Genomic DNA, 24,596 nt, shown 5'->3' with positions numbered 1-24,596 from the left:
CAGCTGTTTTTGTTTTAAATTTGGTGCTAGCCTACCCTGTGCCAGAATGGTTTTTTCTTCATCCTGATTGGTTGGGAGTCTTGGTCTGTGTTTATTGGTCTTGGAGTTTGCTGTGTTGTGCTTGATTGGTGTTTCTAATATCTTCTGTCTGTTTTGTAGCTTTTTTTATCTTGATTGGCTGGCAACATTGTTTCCTATATTGGAGGCTTTTAGTGCGGCTTGGCTTTGGGTAAACAGATGGCTATCATTTATTAGGAAGCTAGGTTTAATCTGGGTGCCTGGTTGGGGTGTGTTTAAGTTGGAGGTATTGGGTCTGTTTATGCCCAGGTGTTTGCTTGGTTTGTGGTGTGGAGATTCTTTTGTTTGTGACTGCAGGCTTCCAGATAATTGACAGTCTGATGGAGTCATCTCTTCTATTCATGCTTCCTAATAAATGATAGTCATCCGTTTACCCAAAGCCAAGCCGCACTAATAGCCTCCAATACAGGAAACACAATGTTGCTCACTCGGTCTACCCAAGGAACAAGACGACTCAGGGAAGACAGCAGAATTGGGGAAAAGGGGAAATGAAGTGGATGACTACTGTGCTGGCCTCCTGGAGAGCCTGCAGATTCCCATGGACACCCAGCAGGTGGGCGAAGCAGCACCAGAGCCCTCTGGTCAGTGGGCACCTAGCCAAAAACTCACAGCAAATCGCTGGCCACTAGGGACCTGTGCCGGGTGAAGGAAGACTTCAAGTGCCAAGGTTCTGAGTATGGAACTTCCCGATGATGAGGAGGAAGCCAGTTATCACCGCCATCCAGAGAGGACCAGAGCCTGGATGAGTCAGGGACTTGGAGGTTCCACATGGCATCATACAGCCAGGGCCTGGAAGAACACCCAGAGGGGTTCAATCGGACAAGCCTCGAAAGCTTGGGGCCAAAGTAGAGCCTGCCAAGATGCCGCAGAGGAGTCAGCCTGCCTGGTCACCCATGGCTTCAGCCGAGACATGCATTTCTACATGTTTCATCAGGAAGGACTGAAATAGTTTTTTGAATTTGAATTGAATAGTCTTCTTAATTTCATGTTATTTTGGTCCCCATTTATTACCAAAGATCTTCCTTCTTGATTGATCATTTGCAATGTTAGCACACTGGAGTGATTTTCACTCCCTGGAGTATGCCTAATTTGGGAGGAGTGGGAGAAGGAGGAATAAGTAGTCAGAAATATCATTTGTTGCCTGTGTAACTTCCAATGTTTGCATAATAAATCACTGTAAATCAAGGATTGAGTAGGCTGCCTAGCTATGGGAACTTAATATGCATCCACATTTCCTACTACTGATTTAATAAAACTACTTGTTGTAACGCTCCATGTGTGGAGAATGCTCGGAAGATACACAAATTTATACATATTTCCACAATGCTAGAGCTCTTGCATTTCAGTAAATGAGTTCAAGCAGCACTTTTTTTTTTACACAACTGTGTGAAAAAAGTTACTATGGCACTAAGAAAAACCCTGCAAAATAAGTAAACAGTGTGGCCAGGCAGCTGTGAAGGCAAAAAAAATTCTGGGATGCATCACTAGATGTACCAACATCAAGGAGGTTTTACCCCACTTTAGTGAGACACCATTTGGAATACTGTGTCCAGTTCTGGAGACCTCACTTTTAGAAAAAAGATATTGATATGATTATGTCCAGAGATGGGCAACATGAGGGAAGGCAAGGAAAGATCACCACCAAATTAGGACAAAGAGCCTGTGAGTTCCATTCTTTAATTCAGCATCACAACAACCCCATTCTCCTTATGGTTTCTGTTCTCATGTTACTTGCATTACATAATGTGAAGAAGCATGGTGGAAAGGTAGATTTCTACAATATAAGCAAACTAAGAAAATTTGAAAATAGTAAGGGATTCAGGACTAATGCATTTCTGACCGCAACTCTGCTCTAGTGGATATACTCATCAAATAAAAGTTTCTTGCGATCTCCACAGCTTAAATATTGGCATCCACGCATCACTTTCAAGCCAAATGATAACCTTAAACTCCACTGATACTCATTTTTCTTTTAAAACCTCCTACTTACCTAAAAAGCACAAGAAGGGATTGAGGATACAAAATCAAAATCAGATTACAGCTGGAAGGGAACTTGCAGCTCTTCTAGTCCAGCCCCTTGCTTAAGCAGGAGATCTTATATCATTTCCAGTCTCTTCTTAAGAGACATGTAAGCACACCGCTTGGTCAAGCAGGAGACCCTACACCATTTCTTTCTCAGTCGCTCTCTTGCTTTTCCACTACTTCAAAGAAGCTGGCATCGTGGCTTTTCCTGTCAGCGCAGCTCTTCCGAAGCGCCCATTCACCCCCACCCCGCCGCCAATCAATCCAGGTTCAATCCAGTGCTCCGTTCTGCCTGCCTGCCTGCCTGCCTGCCTGCCTTCGTTTCTGGTGGTTTCAGAGCAGCTTCAGCTGAGTAAAAGAGGCAAATATACGGGCGTTTCGGAGGAGCTGCGCCAACAGGAAAAGCCACCCTGCCGGCTTCTTTGAAGCAGTTTCTTCCTGGGCTGGTGGAGGAGCGAGAGAGCAACTAAGAGAGGAACGAGGTAGACACCTGAGGGATGAGGCTGAGTGAGGGAGGCTCAGCCCAGGGCAGTTCCTGAATGTGCAGCTGAAACCCCCGTTTTAAATGTCCCAATAGAAGAGAATATCTGTCACTCAGGGTTGCAATGAGGAGGAATTGGCGCTCCCTGAACTTGGTGGTTTGCTGGCAGACGTTTTATTACCCGACTAGGTAACAATATCAGATGTTACCTAGTCAGGTAATGAAACGTCTGCAAACAAACCACCAAACTCGGACTCCCCCCACCCTCCTTGAAAAAGTGTTTGTGCATGAAACTGGTCCCTGGTACAACAAAGGTTGGGGACCACTGATCTAGTCCAACCGCTTGCTCAAGCAGGAGACCCTATACCATTTCTAACAAATGGCAGTCCAATCTCTTCTTGAAAGCCAGCAGTGATGAAGCTCCCACACCTTCTGAAGGAATTCTGTTCTATTGGTTGATTTTTCTAGGTTGAATCTCTCCTTGATCAGTTTTCATCTATTATTCCTTCTTTGGCATTCAGGTGCCTTGGAAAATAGCTTGGTTCCCTCCTCTCTGTGGCAGCCTCTTAAATGTTGGAAGACTGCTATCCTGTCTCCCTTGGTACTTCTCGTCACTAAACTAGCCATGCCCAGTTCCTGTAACCATTCTTGTTTTAGTCTTCAGGCCTTCAGCTTAGCTTCTCTTCTTTACACTTCTTCCAAAGTTTCAACATTTTTTTGTAATGTGATGACCCAAAATAGTAGCAGTATTCCAGGTGTGGTCTTACTAAGGCTTTATGAAACGCTACTAATACTTCATGTGGTTTTGATTCTATGCCTCTGTTTAAACAACCAAGGATGATATTAATTTTTTGGCTGCTGTTGCACACAGGGGATTCGTGCTTAAGCGATCATCCATTCAGACTCCAAGGACCCTTTCACACTTACTATTTTTGAGCCAAGTTTCAGGTTCTTCCTGGCCAGGTGTAAAATCTTACTTTTCTCCATATTAAATTTCAATTTGTTGGATTCAATCTTGTCTCATTTGGATCAGAAAGGCACAACATACACATAAAAATCTATAGAGACATGGTGGTTCAGAGGTTAGAATGCACTACTACAGGCTAATTGCCCACAGCTAGGAGTTTGATTCTGACAGGCTCATGATTCAGCTCCCATCCTTCTGAGATGGATAAAGATAGATTGCTGGGGACCATAGGCTGACTTTGTAAACTGCTCATAGTGTGTGGTAAATCATTGTGGTATATAAGTCTTAAGTGGAATTGCTATTGCTATATAGTTTCTCCCGAGCATGTATCCTTTTATGAGAAGTAAGATTACTATTCTGAGCAAAGCTTTTTCCACATTCCATGCATTTATATGGCCTCTCCCCTGTGTGGATTTTGTTGTGGCAAGTAAGACCATACTTCCGAGCAAATGTCTTTCCACAATGCATGCATTTATATGGTTTCTCTCCTGTGTGAATCTTGTTGTGGTACCTAAGTCCACCGCTCTGAGCAAAGGTCTTTCCACACTCCATGCATTTATACGGCTTCTCCCCTGTGTGGCTCATCCTATGGGAAATAAGATGATATCTTCGAGCAAAGGTCTTTCCACACTCCATGCATTTATAAGGCTTCTCCCCTGTGTGGATCATCATATGTAGAATAAGTTGACCTCTTCGAGCAAAAGTCTTCCCACATTCCATGCATTTAAATGGCTTCTCCCCTGTGTGGAGCCGTTTGTGGACAGTAAGTGTACTGTTGTAAGCAAAGGTCTTTCCACACTCCATGCATTTATATGGTTTCTCTCCTGTGTGGGTCTTGTTGTGGTACCTAAGTCCACCGCTCTGAGCAAAGGCCTTCCCACATTCCATGCATTTATACGGCCTCTCCCCTGTGTGGATCCTTTTGTGTATTTTAAGGTCATTGCTTTGAGCAAAGGTCTTTCCACATTCCATGCATTTAAATGGCTTCTCTGCTGTGTGGATCTTTTTGTGTATTTTTACACAACTCCCACGAGCAAAAGTCTTTCCACATTCCATGCATTTATATGGCTTCTCCCCTGTGTGGATCATTTTATGTCGAATAAGAGTACCTCTTCGAGCAAAGGTCTTTCCACATTCCATGCATTTATATGGCTTCTCCCCTGTATGGATCACCTTGTGGGAAATAAGGGTACATTTTTGAGCAAAGGTTTTTCCACACTCCATGCATTTATACGGCTTCTCTCCTGTGTGTATCATCTTATGGGAAATGAGATGACCACTTTGAGCAAAAGTCTTTCCACACTCGATGCATTTATATGGCTTCTCCCCTGTGTGGATCATCTTATGGGACATAAAACTCCTCCTTTGAGCAAAAGTCTTTCCACACTCCATGCATTTAAATGGTTTTTCCCCTGCGTGGATCATTTTGTGTATTCTTAGGTCACTTTTATGAGCAAAGGTCTTTCCACACTCCATGCATTTATACGGCTTCTCCCCTGTGTGGATCTTGGTGTGGTAACTAAGTCCACTGCTCTGAGCAAAGGTCTTTCCACACTCAGTGCATTTATATGGCTTCTCCCCTGTATGAATCATCTTATGGGAAATAAGATGACCACTTTGAGCAAAGGTCTTCCCACACTCCATGCATTTATATGGCTTCTCTCCTGTGTGGATCATTTTGTGGATAGTGAGTCTACTGCTCAGAGCAAAGGTCTTTCCACACTCCAAGCATTTATATGGCTTCTCCCCTGTGTGGATCCTTTTGTGGATTGTAAGTCCACTATTATAAGCAAAGGTCTTTCCACATTCCATGCATTTATACCGCTTCTCCCCTGTGTGGATCACCTTATGGGTAATAAGAGTACATTTTTGAGCAAAAGTCTTTCCACATTCCATGCATTTAAATGGCTTCTCGCCTGTGTGGAGCCTTTTGTGGATAGTAAGTCTACTGTTGTAAGCAAAGGACTTTCCACACTCCGTGCATTTATACGGCTTCTCCCATGTGTGGATCATCTTATGGGAAATAAGATTACCTCTTTCAGCAAAGCTCTTTCCACATTCCATGCATTTAAATGGCTTCTCTCCAGTGTGGAGCCTTTTGTGGATAGTAAGTCTACTGTTGTAAGCAAAGGTCTTTCCACACTCCATGCATTTATATGGTTTCTCTCCTGGGTGGATCATTTTATGGGAAATAAGATTACTCCATTTTCTGAACGTGTTACCACACTCTCTGCATTTGTAGGACTTCTTCCAAGTATGAATCCTTGCATGGGAAGTAAGTTGCCTGTTTGTTCTAAAACATGTTCCACATTCCAAACATTTATAAGGCTTCTCTTTTGTGTCATTCACTTTTTGAGATATAAGGAACTTATTTCCAAGAAAAGGAATGAATGTCTCATCGTAATTTTGTCTGTTGTATCTTCTTATTGCATCTTCTCCTTTGTTTTGGCTCAAATAGTATTCTTTTACTTGTAGTTTAGCTTTCATTGGGTTCACACTTTTCCCAATATACTTTTTCCTTATTTTCTCTTGCCCAGCAAGAAAGTCTTGCATAGGAGCATCAGTGGAAGATGAAATTTCCTGATTCCATTTATTTGACTGGATTCTCTCATGGCTTTCGAATTCTGTTCGAATTACAAACTTCTCCATTCCATCTTTAACAGTCATCACTTGGAATGGTTTACAGGAATCTTGATCCTCCTGTCCATTGTTACCTTTAAAGCAAAAGAGAAGTGAAAATAATAACAAGGTCAGAAAAAAAGATCAAATTGTACAGTCAAGTGAATTTCCTTCTGAGTTTCTCAGAAATTCCATTAGGTTGTATGTTTGCATGCTTACAGTGGTGTAATGTAGACATGATGATTTCTAATTTTTTTTAATATAAATTTTATTTGGGTGTTCACAAAAACATAATAAAAATAAAACATCTTTTTTTGAGAATATCATGATCCTGGGTTATCACTTCTCCATACAGACACAAACTCAATTTTATATTCATCTTTGTGTTCTGTTCCATATCTTATTACTATTTTAACATTTTCTCCATAATTTTTCCCCTCCCTTGGTTTTCTCAAGTTCATTTTTAGTTTTCTCATATCTAAATTCAATTATATATCTTTTTCTAAGTTTCAATGTCTTTCTAATCATTATATTTATACTTTTGTCTGTCCTGTTTCAATTTCATATTATCTTTTCTCATTAAACAAATTTTCCCCTGTAGTTACTAATTGGAGTATAACACCTTTATATATATATGTATGTATGTATGTATGTATGTATGTATGTATGTGGTATTCAGCTTTGTTCGGGTATTTTCCCACGTCATTGTAGTTGTGCTTTTAAATTGCAGCTGCTTCTTCCTCACATCAGTCTGAGAAGCAAGAGCCGAAGACAAAAGCCTGAAGATGATGAATGAGACTTCATCGAAACGTTGCCTAGATACTTCGAATCTTACGCAGGAGAAAACCCGAACAACCAAAGATCCACATACAAATACCCGCAAGAACCTCAGAGAATATATATATATATATATATATATATATATATATATATATATATATATATGGATCTTTGGTTGTTCGGGTTTTCTCCCGCATAAGATTCAAAGTATCTAGGCAACGCTTTCGATGAAGTCTCATTCATCATCTTCAGGCTTCTGTCTCCGGCTCTGTGCTTCTCAGAGTAATGTGAGATTGCAGCTGCTTCCTCCTTTTAACTGCCAGTGGGGGTGGGACTTGATTGGGTGGGGGCTTGGCTGTGTTCTGATTGGGTGGGGGTGTTCTCATTGGTAGGGGTTTGGTTGTGTTCTGATTGGTTGGGGGTTAGCCGTGTTCTGATTGGTAGGAGGCGTGTTCTGTTCAGGTGGGGGCTTGGTTGTGCTTCGGTTAGTCTTAGTTGCTGGGGGTTTGAGCTGGTGAGTTGTGATCTTGCTGTTTGGCTTCGAGTTCGTGGTCGTGCTGCATCTTCATAGTGGGTGTCGGTTTGCTTCATGTATGGCTCGGAGGGGTTTGAAGTGGGTAGTGATGCAGCTGTAGTGCAGCTTCTGGTCCATGGTCGTGTCTCATCTTCTGAGTGGGTGAGAGTCTGTTTTCTACATGGAAGTGTGGTGGTGGCATCTTGTGTGGCTCTCATGGGTGTGGGTCTGGTGTCCTTCTTCATGTTAGGTACTCGTCTGTTCATGAGGGCGGGTTTCCAAATGGCTGGAAGGCGGGAGGTGTCATCTCGTTTGTTCATGCTGTGTGGGCGTTTTTCTATCTCTATGGCTTCTCTGATTATTCTGCTGTTGAAGTGTTCGGTTTTGGCGATAGTTCTGGTATTTTTAAAATCAATTTCATGTCCTGTGGCTTTGAGGTGTTGGACCAGGGAAGAGGTCGTTTCTTCTTTTTGATTGAGTTCTTATGTTCTTCAATGCGTGCATTTATTCTTCTGTTAGTTTGTCCAATGTATGTGGTAGGGCAGGCAGTGCAGGGATTTCGTATACTCCTTGGTTTTCTAATTCGATTTTGTCTTTGGGGTTTCTTAGGATGGTGGATATTTTTCTGTTTGTGCAGAATGCTGTTTTGATGTTGTGTTTTTGGAGGATCTTGCTAATTTTGTCTGTAGTGCCTTTTATATATGGGAGGAGGGCTTTGCCGTTTTCTTGTTCTCTGTCTTGGATTTTGGTTGGGGTTTCTTTTTGGATTAGGTGGGTAATCTTCTTTCTTTGGAATCCATTGGCTGTAAGTACGTTGGTGAGAGTGTGTAGTTCGGTTTTTTGGTGTTGTTCATCGGCTAAGCATTTTGTTCTGGAGATGAGTGTCTTGGCTACGGAATTGATCTGTGCTGGGTGGTGGTGTGAGAGTGCATGTAGATAGCGGTTAGTATGTGTTTTCTTCTGGTAGATGGTGTGTCCTAGGGAGCCATTGGATCTTTTGTATACCAAGACATCTAGGAAGGGAAGTTGGTTGTTGGTTTCTGTTTCCATGGTGAATTGTATTTTGGGGTGTAGGCTGTTGAGGTGTGTGAGGAAGTTGTTCAGTTTTTCTTTCCCGTGTGGCCAGATTATGAAGGTGTCATCTACGTATCTGAGCCATCACCCCTCTCACCTGTCATCGCAAACCTCTACATGGAACACTTTGAAACACAAGCTCTAGAAAAATACGACCACAAACCCAAACTCTGGCTCAGATACGATGACACCTTCATAATCTGGCCACACCAGAAGAAAACACATACTAACCGCTATCTACATGCACTCTCACACCACCACCCAGCACAGATCAATTCCGAGCCAAGACACTCATCTCCAGAACAAAATGCTTAGCCGATGAACAACACCAAAAACCGAACTACACACTCTCACCAACGCATACTTACAGCCAATGGATTCCAAAGAAAGAAGATTACCCACCTAATCCAAAAAGAAACCCCAACCAAAATCCAAGACAGAGAACAAGAAAACGGCAAAGCCCTCCTCCCATATATAAAAGGCACTACAGACAAAATTAGCAAGATCCTCCAAAAACACAACATCAAAACAGCATTCTGCACAAACAGAAAAATATCCACCATCCTAAGAAACCCCAAAGACAAAATCGAATTAGAAAACCAAGGAGTATACGAAATCCCTGCACTGCCTGCCCTACCACATACATTGGACAAACTAACAGAAGAATAAATGCACGCATTGAAGAACATAAGAACTCAATCAAAAAAGAAGAAACGACCTCTTCCCTGGTCCAACACCTCAAAGCCACAGGACATGAAATTGATTTTAAAAATACCAGAACTATCGCCAAAAACCGAACACTTCAACAGCAGAATAATCTAGAGAAGCCATAGAGATAGAAAACGCCCACACAGCATGAACAAACGAGATGACACCTCCCGCCTTCCAGCCATTTGGAAACCCGCCTCATGAACAGACGAGTACCTAACATGAAGAAGGACACCAGACCCACACCCATGAGAGCCACACAAGATGCCACCACCACACTTCCATGTAGAAAACAGATATAAATATATATATATAAAGGTGTTATACTCCAATTAGTAACTACAGGGGAAAATTTGTTTAATGAGAAAAGATAATATGAAATTGAAACAGGACAGACAAAAGTATAAATATAATGATTAGAAAGACATTGAAACTTAGAAAAAGATATATAATTGAATTTAGATATATATATAACAATAGTAAATAAAACACTAATTCCATTCCAACTCAATTCTATCATTAATATTAGTTAGAATCTTAATGTCTTTAACAATTATTTTCAATTGAATATCGTACTTCCTTGGGAATACTTATAAGGTTTCCATAATTAATTCTTTTTTATATATATTTCTCTTCACTTATATTTTTATAAATCATAACAATTAAAATGTTCCCATCCTTTCCTAATTTCATTTAATTCTCCTTATTTCATTTATTTATTAATAAACATTCCACTGCATTACCATAAGTATTTTATTCATCATTTTAATCATACACTGTTTCATATTTTCTAAAATTATTTCTATTTCTAATATAACAATACTATCTTATGTACCTTGCAGAATCCTTTTTCAATTAAATTTTACCGATTATCTCTAAATAGGGTTATACTTTCAATCCTTATACATTTTCCTGTTTCTCTATATCCTGTTTCTGTCTTCTGTAATCCTCTCTTGTGTTGCTTCCTAATATTGTAATTATTTTTCAAACTATTCTTTGTTTTTTGGCTGTTTTTCAAATCTTAAATTTTTCACTCTCTTTCCCTTTTCCTTTTTTCCCCTTACATAAAGTAACTTGATCATTAAAGATGGCTTCTTATTTATTTATTTTGATTTGTCAACCACTTACAAGATAATAGGTGTAAGTATATGTATGCATGAAAAGTTATGAATGCATGAAAAGGGTACATATAAGAAAAATAAAAGAAACAATAGGACAGGGACAGTAGGTACATTGATGCGCTTTATGCACGCCCCTACAGACCTCTTAGGAAAGGGGTGAGGTCAATAGTAGACAGTCTTAGGTTAAAGTTTTTGGGTTTGGGAAGAAACCACAGAGTCAGGTAGAGTATTTCAGACATTGACCACTCTTGATGAAGTCGTATTTCCTGCAATCAAGTTTGGTGCGGTTAACCTTGAGTTTGTATCTATTGTGTGCTCTTGTGTTGTTATGGTTGAAGCTGAAGTATTCACTGACAGGTAAGTCATTGCAATATATGATTTTATATACCATACTTAGATCAGACCGAAGACAGCGTAATTCAATGTTTTCTAGGTCTAGAATTTCAAGTCTGGTGGCATAGGTATTCTACAACGCAGTAGAGTAGAGAACTCTTCTTGTGAAATATTTCTGGACTTTCTCAACTGTATTAATATCAGATACATAATGCGGGTTCCAGACTGATGAGCTGTATTCAAGTATTGGTCTAGCATATGTTTTGTATGCTCTAGTTAGTAAGTAATATATTGTCAGAGAAAAAGCTATGTAGGATTAGGTTAATAACTCTGAATGCCTTTTGCGGCGCTATGTAGTTACAGTGGGCTCTAGCACTTAGATCATTAGAGATGAGTATTCCAAGGTCCTTTACAGAGCTTGGATCATCAACAAGGTCTTGACTATTCAGCTTGTATTTTATTTTCTGATTTTTTGCCAATATGTAAGACAGAGCATTTATTTGTTGAGATTTGAAGTTGCCATTTGTTTGACCATTTTGTTACATAGTCAAGATCTTTTGAAGGGTAGCAGTATTATCTGGGGTATTGAACAGCTTTACATCATCTTTTATCCTGATTCTTTGTCCCGACCTTGTTCTACAAGTGTTTGTTGTTTTCTCATAGTTCCAGATCTCCATTTCTAAAAATTGAAATACAAAGCCAAAAGAACCTCTTCCTTCTTGTGCATCTTCTTTGTTTTTAAGTTCCATTTTCAGTTCTTCTAAAAGTGATGCCATTTTAAATACTTTTAAACAACCACCCAATTTATTTTAGTCATTTAAATCCGATAGCCAAGAATCCAAAAATCACCAAGTAATGCAAATGATCAAAAGCTGTTTCTTCTTGCTTCTTTTTTTCCACTTTCTCTTCCTGGGGTTCTATTATTTTGTTATAAAATTTCAGTTAGATTGTATGTTTTAGGAATCTTGTTAAGGTTTCACTATAAGTTCCTTTTAGTTCCAGGCAGTCTCCTCCATTTTTCCAGATCCCACCCTTTTATTCTTTCCTTTTCTCTCCTTTCCTGCTTTTAAAGGTTTTTGAGTATCCAAAAGTCTTTATTATCCCTTTGACATTTTATTTTCAGCTTAAATGCCTATTGATGTCGAAGTGGATTTTTGTCAATTTCTTACTTAAATGTCTTAGCTGTCAGTATAAGGAAGGGAAGGGGGAAAAAGCCAAATCCTTTCCTTCCCTCTCTCCTTCGCTGCTTCAAAGTCTTCTTTGGGAACAATTTTATTTTTATAGTTCAAATTCCAGGGTACCTTACGTTGTTGCTTTTTCAGTTCAACCCAATCAACCAAAACTTTCTGTTCTTATCTTCCTCCTGCCCATTCTTTTCCAGTTGAGTTCTTCTTTGATGTGGCCATTTCTGACCACTGCTGCAACTGCCTTTGGGAAAGGGAATAATGGTCAGGTGAGGAGGAGAGGTGCGGCCAGCTCCCTCGGCCTGCTGGCGAAGTTTCTCTTCACCACTCTCTACGGATGAGCTTAGCCTCTAAATTACGCTCAGGGCACTTTGATTCATCGATTGAATCTCAGCACGCATCGCAGATCTCAGTCCATCGTCGTTTTGAGAAGGAATCATTAAACCGGAAGTCGATGATTTTCAAAAATCTTTATTAAAGGTAAAGCTTCCCTTGAAACATGCTACTTGAAAAACATCTCATTAAACAGCATTCTGCACAAACAAAAAAATATCCACCATCCTAAGAAACCCCAAAGACAAAATCGAATTAGAAAACCAAGGAGTATACGAAATCCCCTGCACAGCCTGCCCTAACACATACATTGGACAAACTAACAGAAGAATAAGCGCACGCATTGAAGAACATAAGAACTCAATCAAAAAGAAGAAACGACCTCTTCCCTGGTCCAACACCTCAAAGCCACAGGACATGAAATTGATTTTAAAAATACCAGAACTATCGCCAAAACCGAACACTTCAACAGCAGAATAATCAGAGAAGCCATAGAGATAGAAAAAACGCCCACACAGCATGAACAAACGAGATGACACCTCCCGCCTTCCAGCCATTTGGAAACCCGCCCTCATGAACAGACGAGTACCTAACATGAAGAAGGACACTGGACCCACACCCATGAGAGCCACACAAGATGCCACCACCACACTTCCATGTAGAAAACAGACTCCCACCCATTCAGAAAATGAGAAACGACCATGGACCAGAAGCTGCACTGCAGCTGCATCACTACCCACTTCAAACCCCTCTGAGCCATACATGAAGCAAACCAACACCCACTATGAAGATGCAGCAGGACCACGAACTAGAAGCCAAACAGCAAGATCACAACTCTCTAGCTCAAATCCCCAGCAACTAAAACTAACCTGAGCACAACCAAGCCCCTCCTGAACAGAACACGCCTCCAACCAATCAGAACACGGCTAACCCCCAACCAATCAGAACACAGCCAAACCCCTACCAATGAGAACACACCCCACCCAATCAGAACACAGCCAAGCCCCCACCCAATCAAGTTCCACCCCACTGGCAGTTAAAAGGAGGAAGCAGCTGCAATCTCCATTACTCTGAGAAGCACAGAGCTGGAGACAGAAGCCTGAAGATGATGAATGAGACTTCATCGAAACGTTGCCTAGATACTTCAAATCTTACGCGGGAGAAAACCCGAACAACCAAAGATCTACATATATATATATATATATATATATATATATATATATAAAGGTGTTATACTCCAATTAGTAACTACAGGGGAAAATTTGTTTAATGAGAAAAGATAATATGAAATTGAAACAGGACAGACAAAAGTATAAATATAATGATTAGAAAGACATTGAAACTTAGAAAAAGATATATAATTGAATTTAGATATATATATATAACAATAGTAAATAAAACACTAATTCCATTCCAACTCAATTCTATCATTAATATTAGTTAGAATCTTAATGTCTTTAACAATTATTTTCAATTGAATATCGTACTTCCTTGGGAATACTTATAAGGTTTCCATAATTAATTCTTTTTTTATATATATTTCTCTTCACTTATATTTTTATAAATCATAACAATTAAAATGTTCCCATCCTTTCCTAATTTCATTTAATTCTCCTTATTTCATTTATTTATTAATAAACATTCCACTGCATTACCATAAGTATTTTATTCATCATTTTAATCATACACTGTTTCATATTTTCTAAAATTATTTCTATTTCTAATATAACAATACTATCTTATGTACCTTTGCAGAATCCCTTTTTCAATTAAATTTTTACCGATTATCTCTAAATAGGGTTATACTTTCAATCCTTATACATTTTCCCTGTTTCTCTATATCCTGTTTCTGTCTTCTGTAATCCTCTCTTGTGTTGCTTCCTAATATTGTAATTATTTTTCAAACTATTCTTTGTTTTTTGGCTGTTTTTTCAAATCTTAAATTTTTCACTCTCTTTCCCCTTTTCCTTTTTCCCCCTTACATAAAGTAACTTGATCATTAAAGATGGCTTCTTATTTATTTATTTTGATTTGTCAACCACTTACAAGATAATAGGTGTAAGTATATGTATGCATGAAAAGTTATGAATGCATGAAAAGGGTACATATAAGAAAAATAAAAGAAACAATAGGACAGGGACAGTAGGTACATTGATGCGCTTATGCACGCCCCCTACAGACCTCTTAGGAAAGAAGTGAGGTCAATAGTAGACAGTCTTAGGTTAAAGTTTTTGGGGTTTGGGGAAGAAACCACAGAGTCAGGTAGAGTATTTCAGACATTGACCACTCTTGATGAAGTCGTATTTCCTGCAATCAAGTTTGGTGCGGTTAACCTTGAGTTTGTATCTATTGTGTGCTCTTGTGTTGTTATGGTTGAAGCTGAAGTATTCACTGACAGGTAAGTCATTGCAATATATGATTTTATATACCATACTTAGATCAGACCGAAGACAGCGTAATTCAATGTTTTCTAGGTCTAGAATTTCAAGTCTGGTGGCATAGGTATTCTACAACGAGTAGAGTAGAGAACTCTTCTTGTGAAATATTTCTGGACTTTCTCAACTGTATTAATATCAGATACATAATGCGGGTTCCAGACTGATGAGCTGTATTCAAGTATTGGTCTAGCATATGTTTTGTATGCTCTAGTTAGTAAGTAATATATTGTCAGAGAAAAAGCTATGTAGGATTAGGTTAATAACTCTGAATGCCTTTTGCGCTATGTAGTTACAGTGGGCTCTAGCACTTAGATCATTAGAGATGAGTATTCCAAGGTCCTTTACAGAGCTTGGATCATCAACAAGGTCTTGACTATTCAGCTTGTATTTTATTTTCTGATTTTTTTGCCAATATGTAAGACAGAGCATTTATTTGTTGAGATTTGAAGTTGCCATTTGTTTGACCATTTTGTTACATAGTCAAGATCTTTTTGAAGGGTAGCAGTATTATCTGGGGTATTGAACAGCTTTACATCATCTTTTATCCTGATTCTTTGTCCCGACCTTGTTCTACAAGTGTTTGTTGTTTTCTCATAGTTCCAGATCTCCATTTCTAAAAATTGAAATACAAAGCCAAAAGAACCTCTTCCTTCTTGTGCATCTTCTTTGTTTTTTAAGTTCCATTTTCAGTTCTTCTAAAAGTGATGCCATTTTAAATACTTTTAAACAACCACCCAATTTATTTTAGTCATTTAAATCCGATAGCCAAGAATCCAAAAATCACCAAGTAATGCAAATGATCAAAAGCTGTTTCTTCTTGCTTCTTTTTTCCACTTTCTCTTCCTGGGGTTCTATTATTTTGTTATAAAATTTCAGTTAGATTGTATGTTTTAGGAATCTTGTTAAGGTTTCACTATAAGTTCCTTTTAGTTCCAGGCAGTCTCCTCCATTTTTCCAGATCCCACCCTTTTATTCTTTCCTTTTCTCTCCTTTCCTGCTTTTAAAGGTTTTTGAGTATCCAAAAGTCTTTATTATCCCTTTGACATTTTATTTTCAGCTTAAATGCCTATTGATGTCGAAGTGGATTTTTGTCAATTTCTTACTTAAATGTCTTAGCTGTCAGTATAAGGAAGGGAAGGGGGAAAAAAGCCAAATCCTTTCCCTTCCCTCTCTCCTTCGCTGCTTCAAAGTCTTCTTTGGGAACAATTTTATTTTTTATAGTTCAAATTCCAGGGTACCTTACGTTGTTGCTTTTTCAGTTCAACCCAATCAACCAAAACTTTCTGTTCTTATCTTCCTCCTGCCCATTCTTTTCCAGTTGAGTTCTTCTTTGATGTGGCCATTTCTGACCACTGCTGCAACTGCCTTTGGGAAAGGGAATAATGGCCAGGTGAGGAGGAGAGGTGCGGCTCTCCTCGGCCTGCTGGCGGTTTCCCCCCTCTTCACCACCTCTACGGGATGGCTTAGCCCCAAATCCAGCTGGCTCAGGGCACTCGATTCACTCGATTGAATCCGTGCACGATCGCAGATTCAGTCCATCGCCGAAGAAGCTCAAACCGGAAGTCGATGATTTCTAAATTAGTCATGAAAGCTTTGAAAATATCTAGAAAACATCTCATTCTTTACAATTATCTCTATATATGCAAATCTCACAATGTCTGTTTTGAGTTAAGGAATAATTACGGGAAACATCCAAGGAAGAATTACGAGAAAACTTTATTAAAGGTAAAGGTTCCCTTCGCACATACATGCTACTTGTTTCCAGCTCTAAGGGGTGGTGCTCATCTCCGATACAAAGGAAGAGCCAGCACTGTCCTAAGCTTTATTTATTTTGTTTTATTGATTGATTTATTGAGGTGGGTTAATTTCAGTAGATACCAGTGAGAACTGAAACAATTTTTAAGTTTCTTCTACCTCGATGCACCTTGGACCAGCGCTGCATGACTGTCTGGCAGGCAAGACTCCCACTCGGTACATTCCTTGATCCCAGTGATGAGACTTTGGAGTGAAGTCCCTTGCTTGAAGCCTCCCATTGGCTTGTAAACACTATTTGTGCTTAGACTGGAAAGTATGGGAGGCTTCAAGAATGGCTATTTCATCTCATTGGCTTGCAAGGGGTTTTTTGGCCAGATCTGGTACAGGCATCTGTTCGCACAGAATGGAGGCCTAAACTACTTTAGTGTGAGATATCACGAGACCAATAGTGCAAGATCTCAGGCTACTAATTTCATATTATCTTGCACTGCAGTACTTTAGGCCTCTGTTCTTTTAAGAACTGAGGACTACACGAGATCCAGGGCAAAAGTCTTTGAAAACAAAGGGGCCTTCCCTTTGTTTGCAAAGCATTTTGCCCTGGGTCCTGTGCAGGCCTTGGTTAGCAGTGAACGGAGGCCTACAGTACTGTAGTGCGAGATCACGTGAGATCTTTTGTGTAAGATTTCCACTACTGATCTCGGCAATCTCTCACTACATTAGGCCTTTTCTTTCTGCAAATGCACCAAAGCAGGCAAAAGAATCACTACATCGTCGCAATGTAAATCCAAGCAGAGTGGGGTGGGGTTATAGGTAGGGTGATTATTGTTGCAGAGCCTCTGCTGCCATTTGTAAGTGTAAATAACAGCTGTGGTGCTGCAGCATTTGTAATTTCAGAACTGAGTCTTAAGTTCTTGGGCTAGGTCGTAACTTGATACAGTCACTTAGTGCAGCGGTCATCAAACTTTTGGACCTCAGGGACCACCAAACTCATACTTTTAAATCCCAAGGACCACTAATGTGAATTTTTAAAAAAAATATATTTAAATTTTTAAAAAAATATTTTAAAAAATATTTAACATAAAATTTTATTTTTATATTAAACATAAATTTAATATTTGAAAGTGTATGTATGTATGTATGTATATAAAAATCCTTATTTAAATATAACAAAATCATAAATTAATTAATTATAACTGGGGCAGAGCGAAGGGGAAGGAGGGGTTCTCTCATCCTTTCAGGGGAAAGAGGGAGGATTTAATACTGCTGGGATTCAAAAGACATTTGAACTGGATGGTGAGCGTAAACTTGCCCACTCTGCCCCCTTCTACCACCACCAGCAGGTACTTTTCCTGCCCTGAGCCGTTCCTACAGCCCGCAACTATCAAGGAAGAGCCCAGGGCAGGAAAGGCAAGCTGGAAGATATGGGAGTGCTGTGCAAATGCAAGTAACATGGTGCTCCTGAACCTTCCAGTCATCATCATCAATGCTTCAGCCTGCCTGTGCCGCCAGCCGCCTCTTGCTGCAATAGCACCATTATCTCGTCCTGGCTGGTGAGAAATGCGCTGCTTTTTGCAGGTTTGCGTTCAGCCGAAGGGTGGGGACCAGTGGATGGGTAGGCTATGTGGGCAGCATAGCCTTGTATTCCCATGCAGCCTGGATTAATTGCTTTGGGGGGGACATTTCTCTGTGGACCACCAAGATTTTTTCACAGACCACCAGTGGGCCATGGCCCACTGTTTGGCAACCACTGGCTTAGTGAACTGTCATAACTCAGGGATCACCTGTACCCTAGGATTCTTTGAGTCACATTTCATGACAACTTTGTTCTTGAATAGGATTGGGATCCAACCTCGGGGGAGAGATATGGCTTCTTGGGGGCGCATTTTGGAGAAGTATCAAGAGAAATGCTAAAAGGGCAATCAGTTTGGGATTAAATTCCAAATGAAATTGGGTCTTCAGTGTAAGGAGACAAAGAATTTTCAACTGCAGGTTTCTAAAAATCTTATTAACCCATTAGACCAGAGGGAGCAAAAGAGAGAGGGTCCCAATGAGGGTCTTAGCTATTTAACTTAGGAATAATTGAATAACAGAATTGAAAGGGACTTTGGAGGTCTTTTAGTCCAACCCTCTTTTCAGGCAAGAAAACTGAGGATGCCAAGTCTGAATGGAGGGCCAGGCAAAGGTGTCAGAATAATCTTTGGAGGGGACCCTATACCAGGGGTCTCCAACCTTAGCAACTTTAAGACTTCTGGACTTCAACTCCCAGAATTCCTACCAGAATTTTGGGAGTTGAAGTCCACAAGTCTTAAAGTTGCCAAGGTTGCCTGACTGATACCATTTCAGAGAAATGACTGTCCAGCCTCATCTTGAAAACCTCCAGGGTTGGAGCATCCAGAACTTCTGGAGACAAGCAGTTCCACTGGTTAATTGTTCTCACTGTCAGGAAATTTCTCCTTAATTTTAGGTTGCTTCTTCTTTGTTCAGTTTGGATCCACTGCTTCTTGTTTTGCCTTCTGCTGCTTTGGAAAATACATTGTCCCCCCCTTCTTTGTGGCAACACCTAAACCCTATTTTGTGACCTGCCTATCACACTACTTGGGCAAAGCATGTGAGCCATTTCCTCCTTTCAGTGGTCCATAAAAGTACATATATAGTATGTGGATGCAGATAATAAAGTAAAAAAAAAGTGATTATTTTTTTTTTACAGAAGATACATTGAGGCTGAGAATAACGAGTGGTTGGGAGGGGAGGTACTGGACGAAACACCCCTTGACATGAGTGATGTTGAGTTGGCCACGCCCACCCAGTCACATGACCACCAAGCCATGACCACCCAGTCACATGACCACCAAGCCACACCCACCAAATAAGCCATGCCCACAGAACCGGTAGTAAAAAGATATTTGAATCCCATCACTGGAAGAGATGGTATCTGATTAGTGATTTTTTTAATAAATAGTAACCATAATCTGCTTTCTTGAAATCTCTGATTTTGGACAAGAAAACTCTTACCCAAAGAGACCACGTTCCTATGGTTTTCAAGCATGACTTCAGAATGTAGCGCTTTTTGGTCAGGATCCAGCTGAGACCATTCTTCCTCAGAGAAATACACAGCTACCTCATCAAAGGACACCGGACTCCCCTGAACATGAAAAAAATAGAATAGAATAGAATACTTTATTGGCCAAGTGTGATTGGAGACACAAGGAATTTGTATTGGTGCATATGCTCTCAGTGTACATAAAAGAAAGATATATTTGTCAAGAATCATAAGGTACAACACTTAATAATAGTCATAGGGTACAATAGGCAATCAAATCATACTCGGAAACAGTCAATAAAATGGTTAGGATACAAGCAACAAAGTTACAGTCATACAATCATAAGTGGGAGGAGATGGGTGAAAGGAAGGATGGGAGGTTTTATCTTAATACTAATGCAGACATTGTAAATAGAGAGTGTTGAGGGAATTATTTGTTTAGCAGAATGATGGCATTTGGGGGAAAACTCTATAGCTGTTGTGGTGTGCAGTGCTCTATAGCATCATTTTGACGGTAGGAGTTGAAACAGTTGATGTCCAAGATGTGAGGGGTCTGTAAATATTTTCACAGCCTTCTTTTTGACTCGTGCTGTATACAGGTCCTCAATGGAAGGCAGATTGGTAGTAATTGTTTTTTCTACAGTCTGTGTCTGTCTTGTTGGGTTGCAAACCAAACCAGACAGTCATGGAGGTGCAGATACAGACTCAATAATTACTCTGTAGAACTGAATCAGCAACTCCTTGGGCAGTTTGAGCTTTCTGAGTTGGCGCAGAAAGAACATTCTTTGTTGTGCTTTTTTGCTAACGTTTTTGATGTTAGGTGTCAATTTTAGATCTTGTGATATGATAGAACCTAGAAATTTGAATGTCTCTACTGTGTTGTCTAGTATTGTAAGAGGTGGTAGTATTTCTCCTAAAATCTACCACCATTTCTACGGTTTTGAGTGTGTTCAGTTCCACGTTCCGGTTGCACAAGGCAAATTGTACAACCTTCCGTCTGTATGCAGATTCATTGTTGTCTTGAATGCGACCAATAACTATTGTATCATCTGCTAACTTCAGTATTTTAACAGATGGATCGTTTGAGATGCAGTTATTGGAATATAGGGAGAAGTGGTAAAAACACACAGCCTTGGAGGGGCTGTGCTAATTGTACAGGTATCAGATGTGATTCTGCCTAGCTTCACCTGCTGCTTCCTGTCTCTTAAGAAGCTTAGGATCCACTTACAAGTATGTTCGGGTACTGCTAGCTGGTTTAATTTAGTCACAAGAATGTCTGGAATGATGGTATTGAATGCTTAACTATAGTCCACAAAGAGGACCCTTGCATAGGTAAAAAGAAAGAACAGGAGGAAAGAAAGAACAGCAAGATAAGTTCAACTTCATCAATGATTTAGACAAGGAAATAGAAGGGGAACACATCAAATTTGCAAACAAAACCAAATGGACAGGAATACCAACACTCCACAAGATAGGCTTGAGATATAGAAGGATCGACAGATTGGCACCTTCTAACAAAATGAAATTCAATGGTGAGAAATGTAATGTGCTACATTTAGGAAAGAAAAACCAAATGCATGGGCATAGGAGATACTTGGCTCAAAAGTAGTAAGTAGAACAGGGATCTTGGAGCCCTAATTGACGATAGCTTAAACGTGATCCAGTAGTGTGCTACAGTTGCCAAAAAATCCCAACAGAATCATAGGCTGCATTAAGAGAGGGATAGAATCAAGATCACATGAAATGTTAATACCACTTTAAAATGACTTGGTAGAACCTCACTTAGGAATACTGCATTCAGTATTGTTGCCACAATTTAAAAAAGATCTTATGATTCTAGAAAGAGTGCAGAGAAGAGCAACCAAGATAATTAAGGGACTGGAAGTTAAAACATGCAATGAACAGTTAAAGGAATTGGACATGGCTAATCTAGTGAAGGAAAGGACCAGGGGAGACATGATAGCAGTGTTCCAATGTTTGAGGGGCTGGCACAGAGACGAGGGGGTCAAGCACCTGAAGGCCAGGCAAGGAATAATGGATGGAAACTGAACAAGGAGAAATTCAACCTGGAAATAAATAGACCTTTTTCTGACAGTGAAAGCAATCAACCAATGGAACAGAAGTTTCCTTCAGAAATTGTGGGAGCTTCATCAATGGGAGCTTTCAAGAAGAGACTAGACTGCCAATTCTTAGAAATGGTGTAGTGGGGTTGGACTAGATGACGTACAAGGTACTTTCCAAATCTGTTAATGTGTACCTTTTGAGGTTGATAAATTACAAAAAGAACAAGGGTCTAACAATTCCTGCCATTGTGATACATTTATTCCTAATTTTTGAAGGACTTCAAAAGAAGTGCTTCTTGTAAACGCAAAGTTGGAGGAGTACATAGCAGAACAAGATAACCAGAGGAAGCCAACTTGAACCTGCTATTGTGACGTCCATGTTGTGGAAGAACACAAAAATAATCCAGTCCAAACAAGGTGGGGGGGAATAGAAGGAGAGCACTCCATACACCCATTTTACTTCCTGAAGGGAGAATACAAATTTAATAACTTTTCCCTTTCTTACTTGATTTGGAGATTCAACCGCTACTTGATCTCCGTCATAAAAACCAGAAAACTTCATTCTTTGTTTGTCTGTAAGGAATAAATAATTTCAAAATGCGTAATAAAATAGGAGGTATTCTATAAAAGAGAATAGAGACCGAAGATAAGAGAGAAGGGTAATTGGAGGATCTTCTGTTACCTCCTGCAGTGTCCTGACTTGGATCTTCCCAAGGGATCCTCCTAAAAAATAGCTCCTGAGGGGAATTTGATGGGTTCTTCTTTCCCTCAGGATCTCTGATCTCCACAGTGCAGCCCTTCAAATAGGAAGAAGGAAAAAAGAATTAATGTACACCACATGACATGAAGTGGATTCTTATATTCGGAACTCAACGTCAAAGACCTCAATATCCATCCATTGTGGCTGAGTGAGAAAACAGTGGAACAGTGTCCTACAAGAATTGGTGGGATATCAACGCATATTATTGTCAGAGAAGTTTGGGAAAGAGGAGTGAAGTATTCAAACACATTCTCTATTCCCTTTGGAGCTCCCTAAATTGTCTCACCTGCAACTTTACCTGCTCCTTCTGCTCCTCTGCCTGGCTCAGGAGGAAGCCTTCTGCCAGGGCCACTGCCTGGGAGCTGGTCTCTGTTCCACATTCCCGCACCCAGTTCTCCATCTCTGGGGGCAGATGGAACAGGAGCTGCTCCAGAACCACCAGGTCCAGCATCTGGGCTTTGGTGTGCTTTTCTGGTCCCAGCCATCGCCTACTAAAGTCATGGAGTCGGCTGCAAAATCCTCGAGGACCCTCAGCGTCCTGGTATTGGATGACGTTCCAGGTCTGAACTTCTGAACGGAGGATTGTTTCTTCCTCCAGGATCTTCTGCCCAGTTCTGGTCCAGATCTCCCCACCCTTTGCAGGCTGAACAGCTGAAGAGACTTTTCCGCTTCCTTCCTTTGCAAAAGGTTGTGTCTCCATCCTTCCTCTTTTCGGCAGAGCAGCTCCAAATGGGTCCAAGGACTCTCGTGGATCTCCAGGTGCCTTTTCCTTCAAAGGATCATTTCTGGGACTGCACAACGGATCCCTGCAAATTGTTTGAAAGTGGAATTAAGCCACTGAGCAACCTTGACCTAACCTGCCCGGAGCCCCAAGCGGCTCATCCTAGCGCAGGGCCGAGGTCCCCTCCAAGCAGTGCCGAGAAGAAGGCAGCTGAAGAGGCCTCCCAGCTTCTCTCCCCCTCCGGAGACAGGACCGGGCCCTCGGGGAGCCGGGTGCGAATCCTGCCTCCATCTCGCCCAGCTTTTCTCCTCTCCTGCTGGGCCTCCGCAAGGCCGACCCTCCGCTCCCCCCACTAGAGGCGCTTCCCCAGACACGGGGCGGGAATGGGGCCCCGGCGCCTTCGTGGCATCCCCGCTTCCCCCTGCAGGGAGAGGGCGGCTGGGGTGCATGGGATCCGGGGTTAAAGGCGGAGGAGAGCCGGGCGCGGGTCTCTCCCTCCTCCGCCTCCCTTTGCCCGGGAAGAGTCACCTCCCTCACCCGGAGCACTTCGGGATCTCTCACCACCAAACTCCCGCAGCACCTCTACGCTCTGCTGAGTCCCGGGGTAAAGGGCAGCGAGTGCGACATCCTAGAGCGGCAAGCCTTTGTGATGTCACTTCCTTCCCGATCTCCCCTTCAAATCCAGCTGTTAAGTTCCCCCTCCAGTGGACCAATGGGAAAGCGACTGGAGTTCCCTTCTCCTGGCAGAGGGCGACCCCTGGTGGTGGTGCCATGATTGTAGAAAGGGCAGGAAAGAATACCGTGTGGGAGGGGGAGGGCGGGAATGATGGGCTTGGGAGTAGGAGGAAAGGCCCCTCTCCATGTTTCCCTGCCCGACAAAGGCTTCGACGTCTCCAGAGGTGGTACTTTCTCCGTCTTCCTCTCCTCCCTGTTCAGGAAGCAAAACAGCTGCCCTGAAAGCTCTTCAGAGGTCGTGTGAGGCCTCAAAAGGCTCCAAATCCCGTCAGAAACAGCTGGGGAGTCAGAAGACGAGGACCAGGAGCCTCTGTTGGAAACCCAGCTTGTGTCCTTCGGTTGTTGGGATCTCCTGCCTGAAGGGGAGGCAGATGGGACACAGGCAGGAAGGCCACAATCAGGAAAATGGTTTTAATTTTTTTTCTTTAATTCAATACATGCAGCTGCCCTTCTCAAATTAAGTTGCTCAGCCTCTCAGCAAAGTGGGCAGCAGAAAAGGCAGAGACCCCTCCCAGCCTCTTGGGATGAAAGAGAAGGAAGATCCTGAAAAAGGAATATAAAGCTAAACTGTGATGAGAAAAAACCATTTTTACAGGCCGATTGAGTGGGAAATTAATCTGAATGCTGTAAATAATTGTTCTAAAGAGGAATAATATTTGATTTTTGAAATTGGTGAAGTTAAATAAAGAAATGGAAAAAGAGTGGCTTTGGAACTGGACTAAAAATGCCACTTGCTGGTGAAAGAAAAATCCTGTAGATCCCTTCAAACTAATGATCTTATTAAAAGAAGAAATTTAAAAAGGAATAACAGAAAGATATTATAATAAGACCCCTGGAAGTTGGAATATGTTATAATCAAAGAGCAATTAT

At 41.0% G+C, this 24,596-nt stretch overlaps 1 protein-coding gene across 2 annotated transcripts; it reads right to left on the bottom strand.

Moving 5' to 3' along the window:
* Positions 1–1,741: 1,741 nt before the first annotated feature.
* Positions 1,742–23,639, bottom strand: LOC113453870 (uncharacterized). 2 transcript variants are annotated; one of them, XM_087927732.1, is made up of 7 exons: positions 23,553–23,620; positions 22,557–23,076; positions 22,193–22,307; positions 22,016–22,083; positions 19,420–19,549; positions 4,084–6,262; positions 2,313–3,999 (listed from the first exon to the last, which is right to left on the bottom strand). In XM_087927732.1, exons 2-7 carry the CDS (start codon positions 22,968–22,970, stop codon positions 3,834–3,836), a joined length of 3,072 nt encoding a protein of 1,023 aa, XP_087783858.1. In that variant the 5' UTR covers positions 22,971–23,076; positions 23,553–23,620; the 3' UTR covers positions 2,313–3,833. The 2 variants fall into 2 exon arrangements, with proteins under 2 accessions (XP_087783857.1, XP_087783858.1); XM_087927731.1 differs by having other exon boundaries at positions 1,742–6,262; positions 23,553–23,639.
* Between the last annotated feature and the right edge of the window lie 957 nt (positions 23,640–24,596).

The sequence above is a fragment of the Pseudonaja textilis genome, chromosome 2 (genome assembly GCF_049901715.1).
Source record: "Pseudonaja textilis isolate UNSWEBS1 chromosome 2, rPseTex1.2, whole genome shotgun sequence".
NCBI lineage: Eukaryota > Metazoa > Chordata > Lepidosauria > Squamata > Elapidae > Pseudonaja > Pseudonaja textilis.
The sequence above is the reverse complement of the archived record's forward strand: the minus strand, read 5'-3'. Positions and strand labels throughout refer to the sequence as shown.

What these genes read in the sequence shown, in the direction of transcription:
- LOC113453870 (XM_087927731.1), bottom strand. Translation starts at nt 22,970, where the DNA reads ATGGAGACACAACCTTTTGCAAAGGAAGGAAGCGGAAAAGTCTCTTCA. An exon ending in AAGTCAGGACACTGCAGGAG is followed by an intron (nt 22,084 to 22,192) that starts GTAACAGAAGAT and finishes TATTCCTTACAG; the next exon opens with ACAAACAAAGAATGAAGTTT. An exon ending in TAGGAACGTGGTCTCTTTGG is followed by an intron (nt 6,263 to 19,419) that starts GTAAGAGTTTTC and finishes TTTGCTTTAAAG; the next exon opens with GTAACAATGGACAGGAGGAT.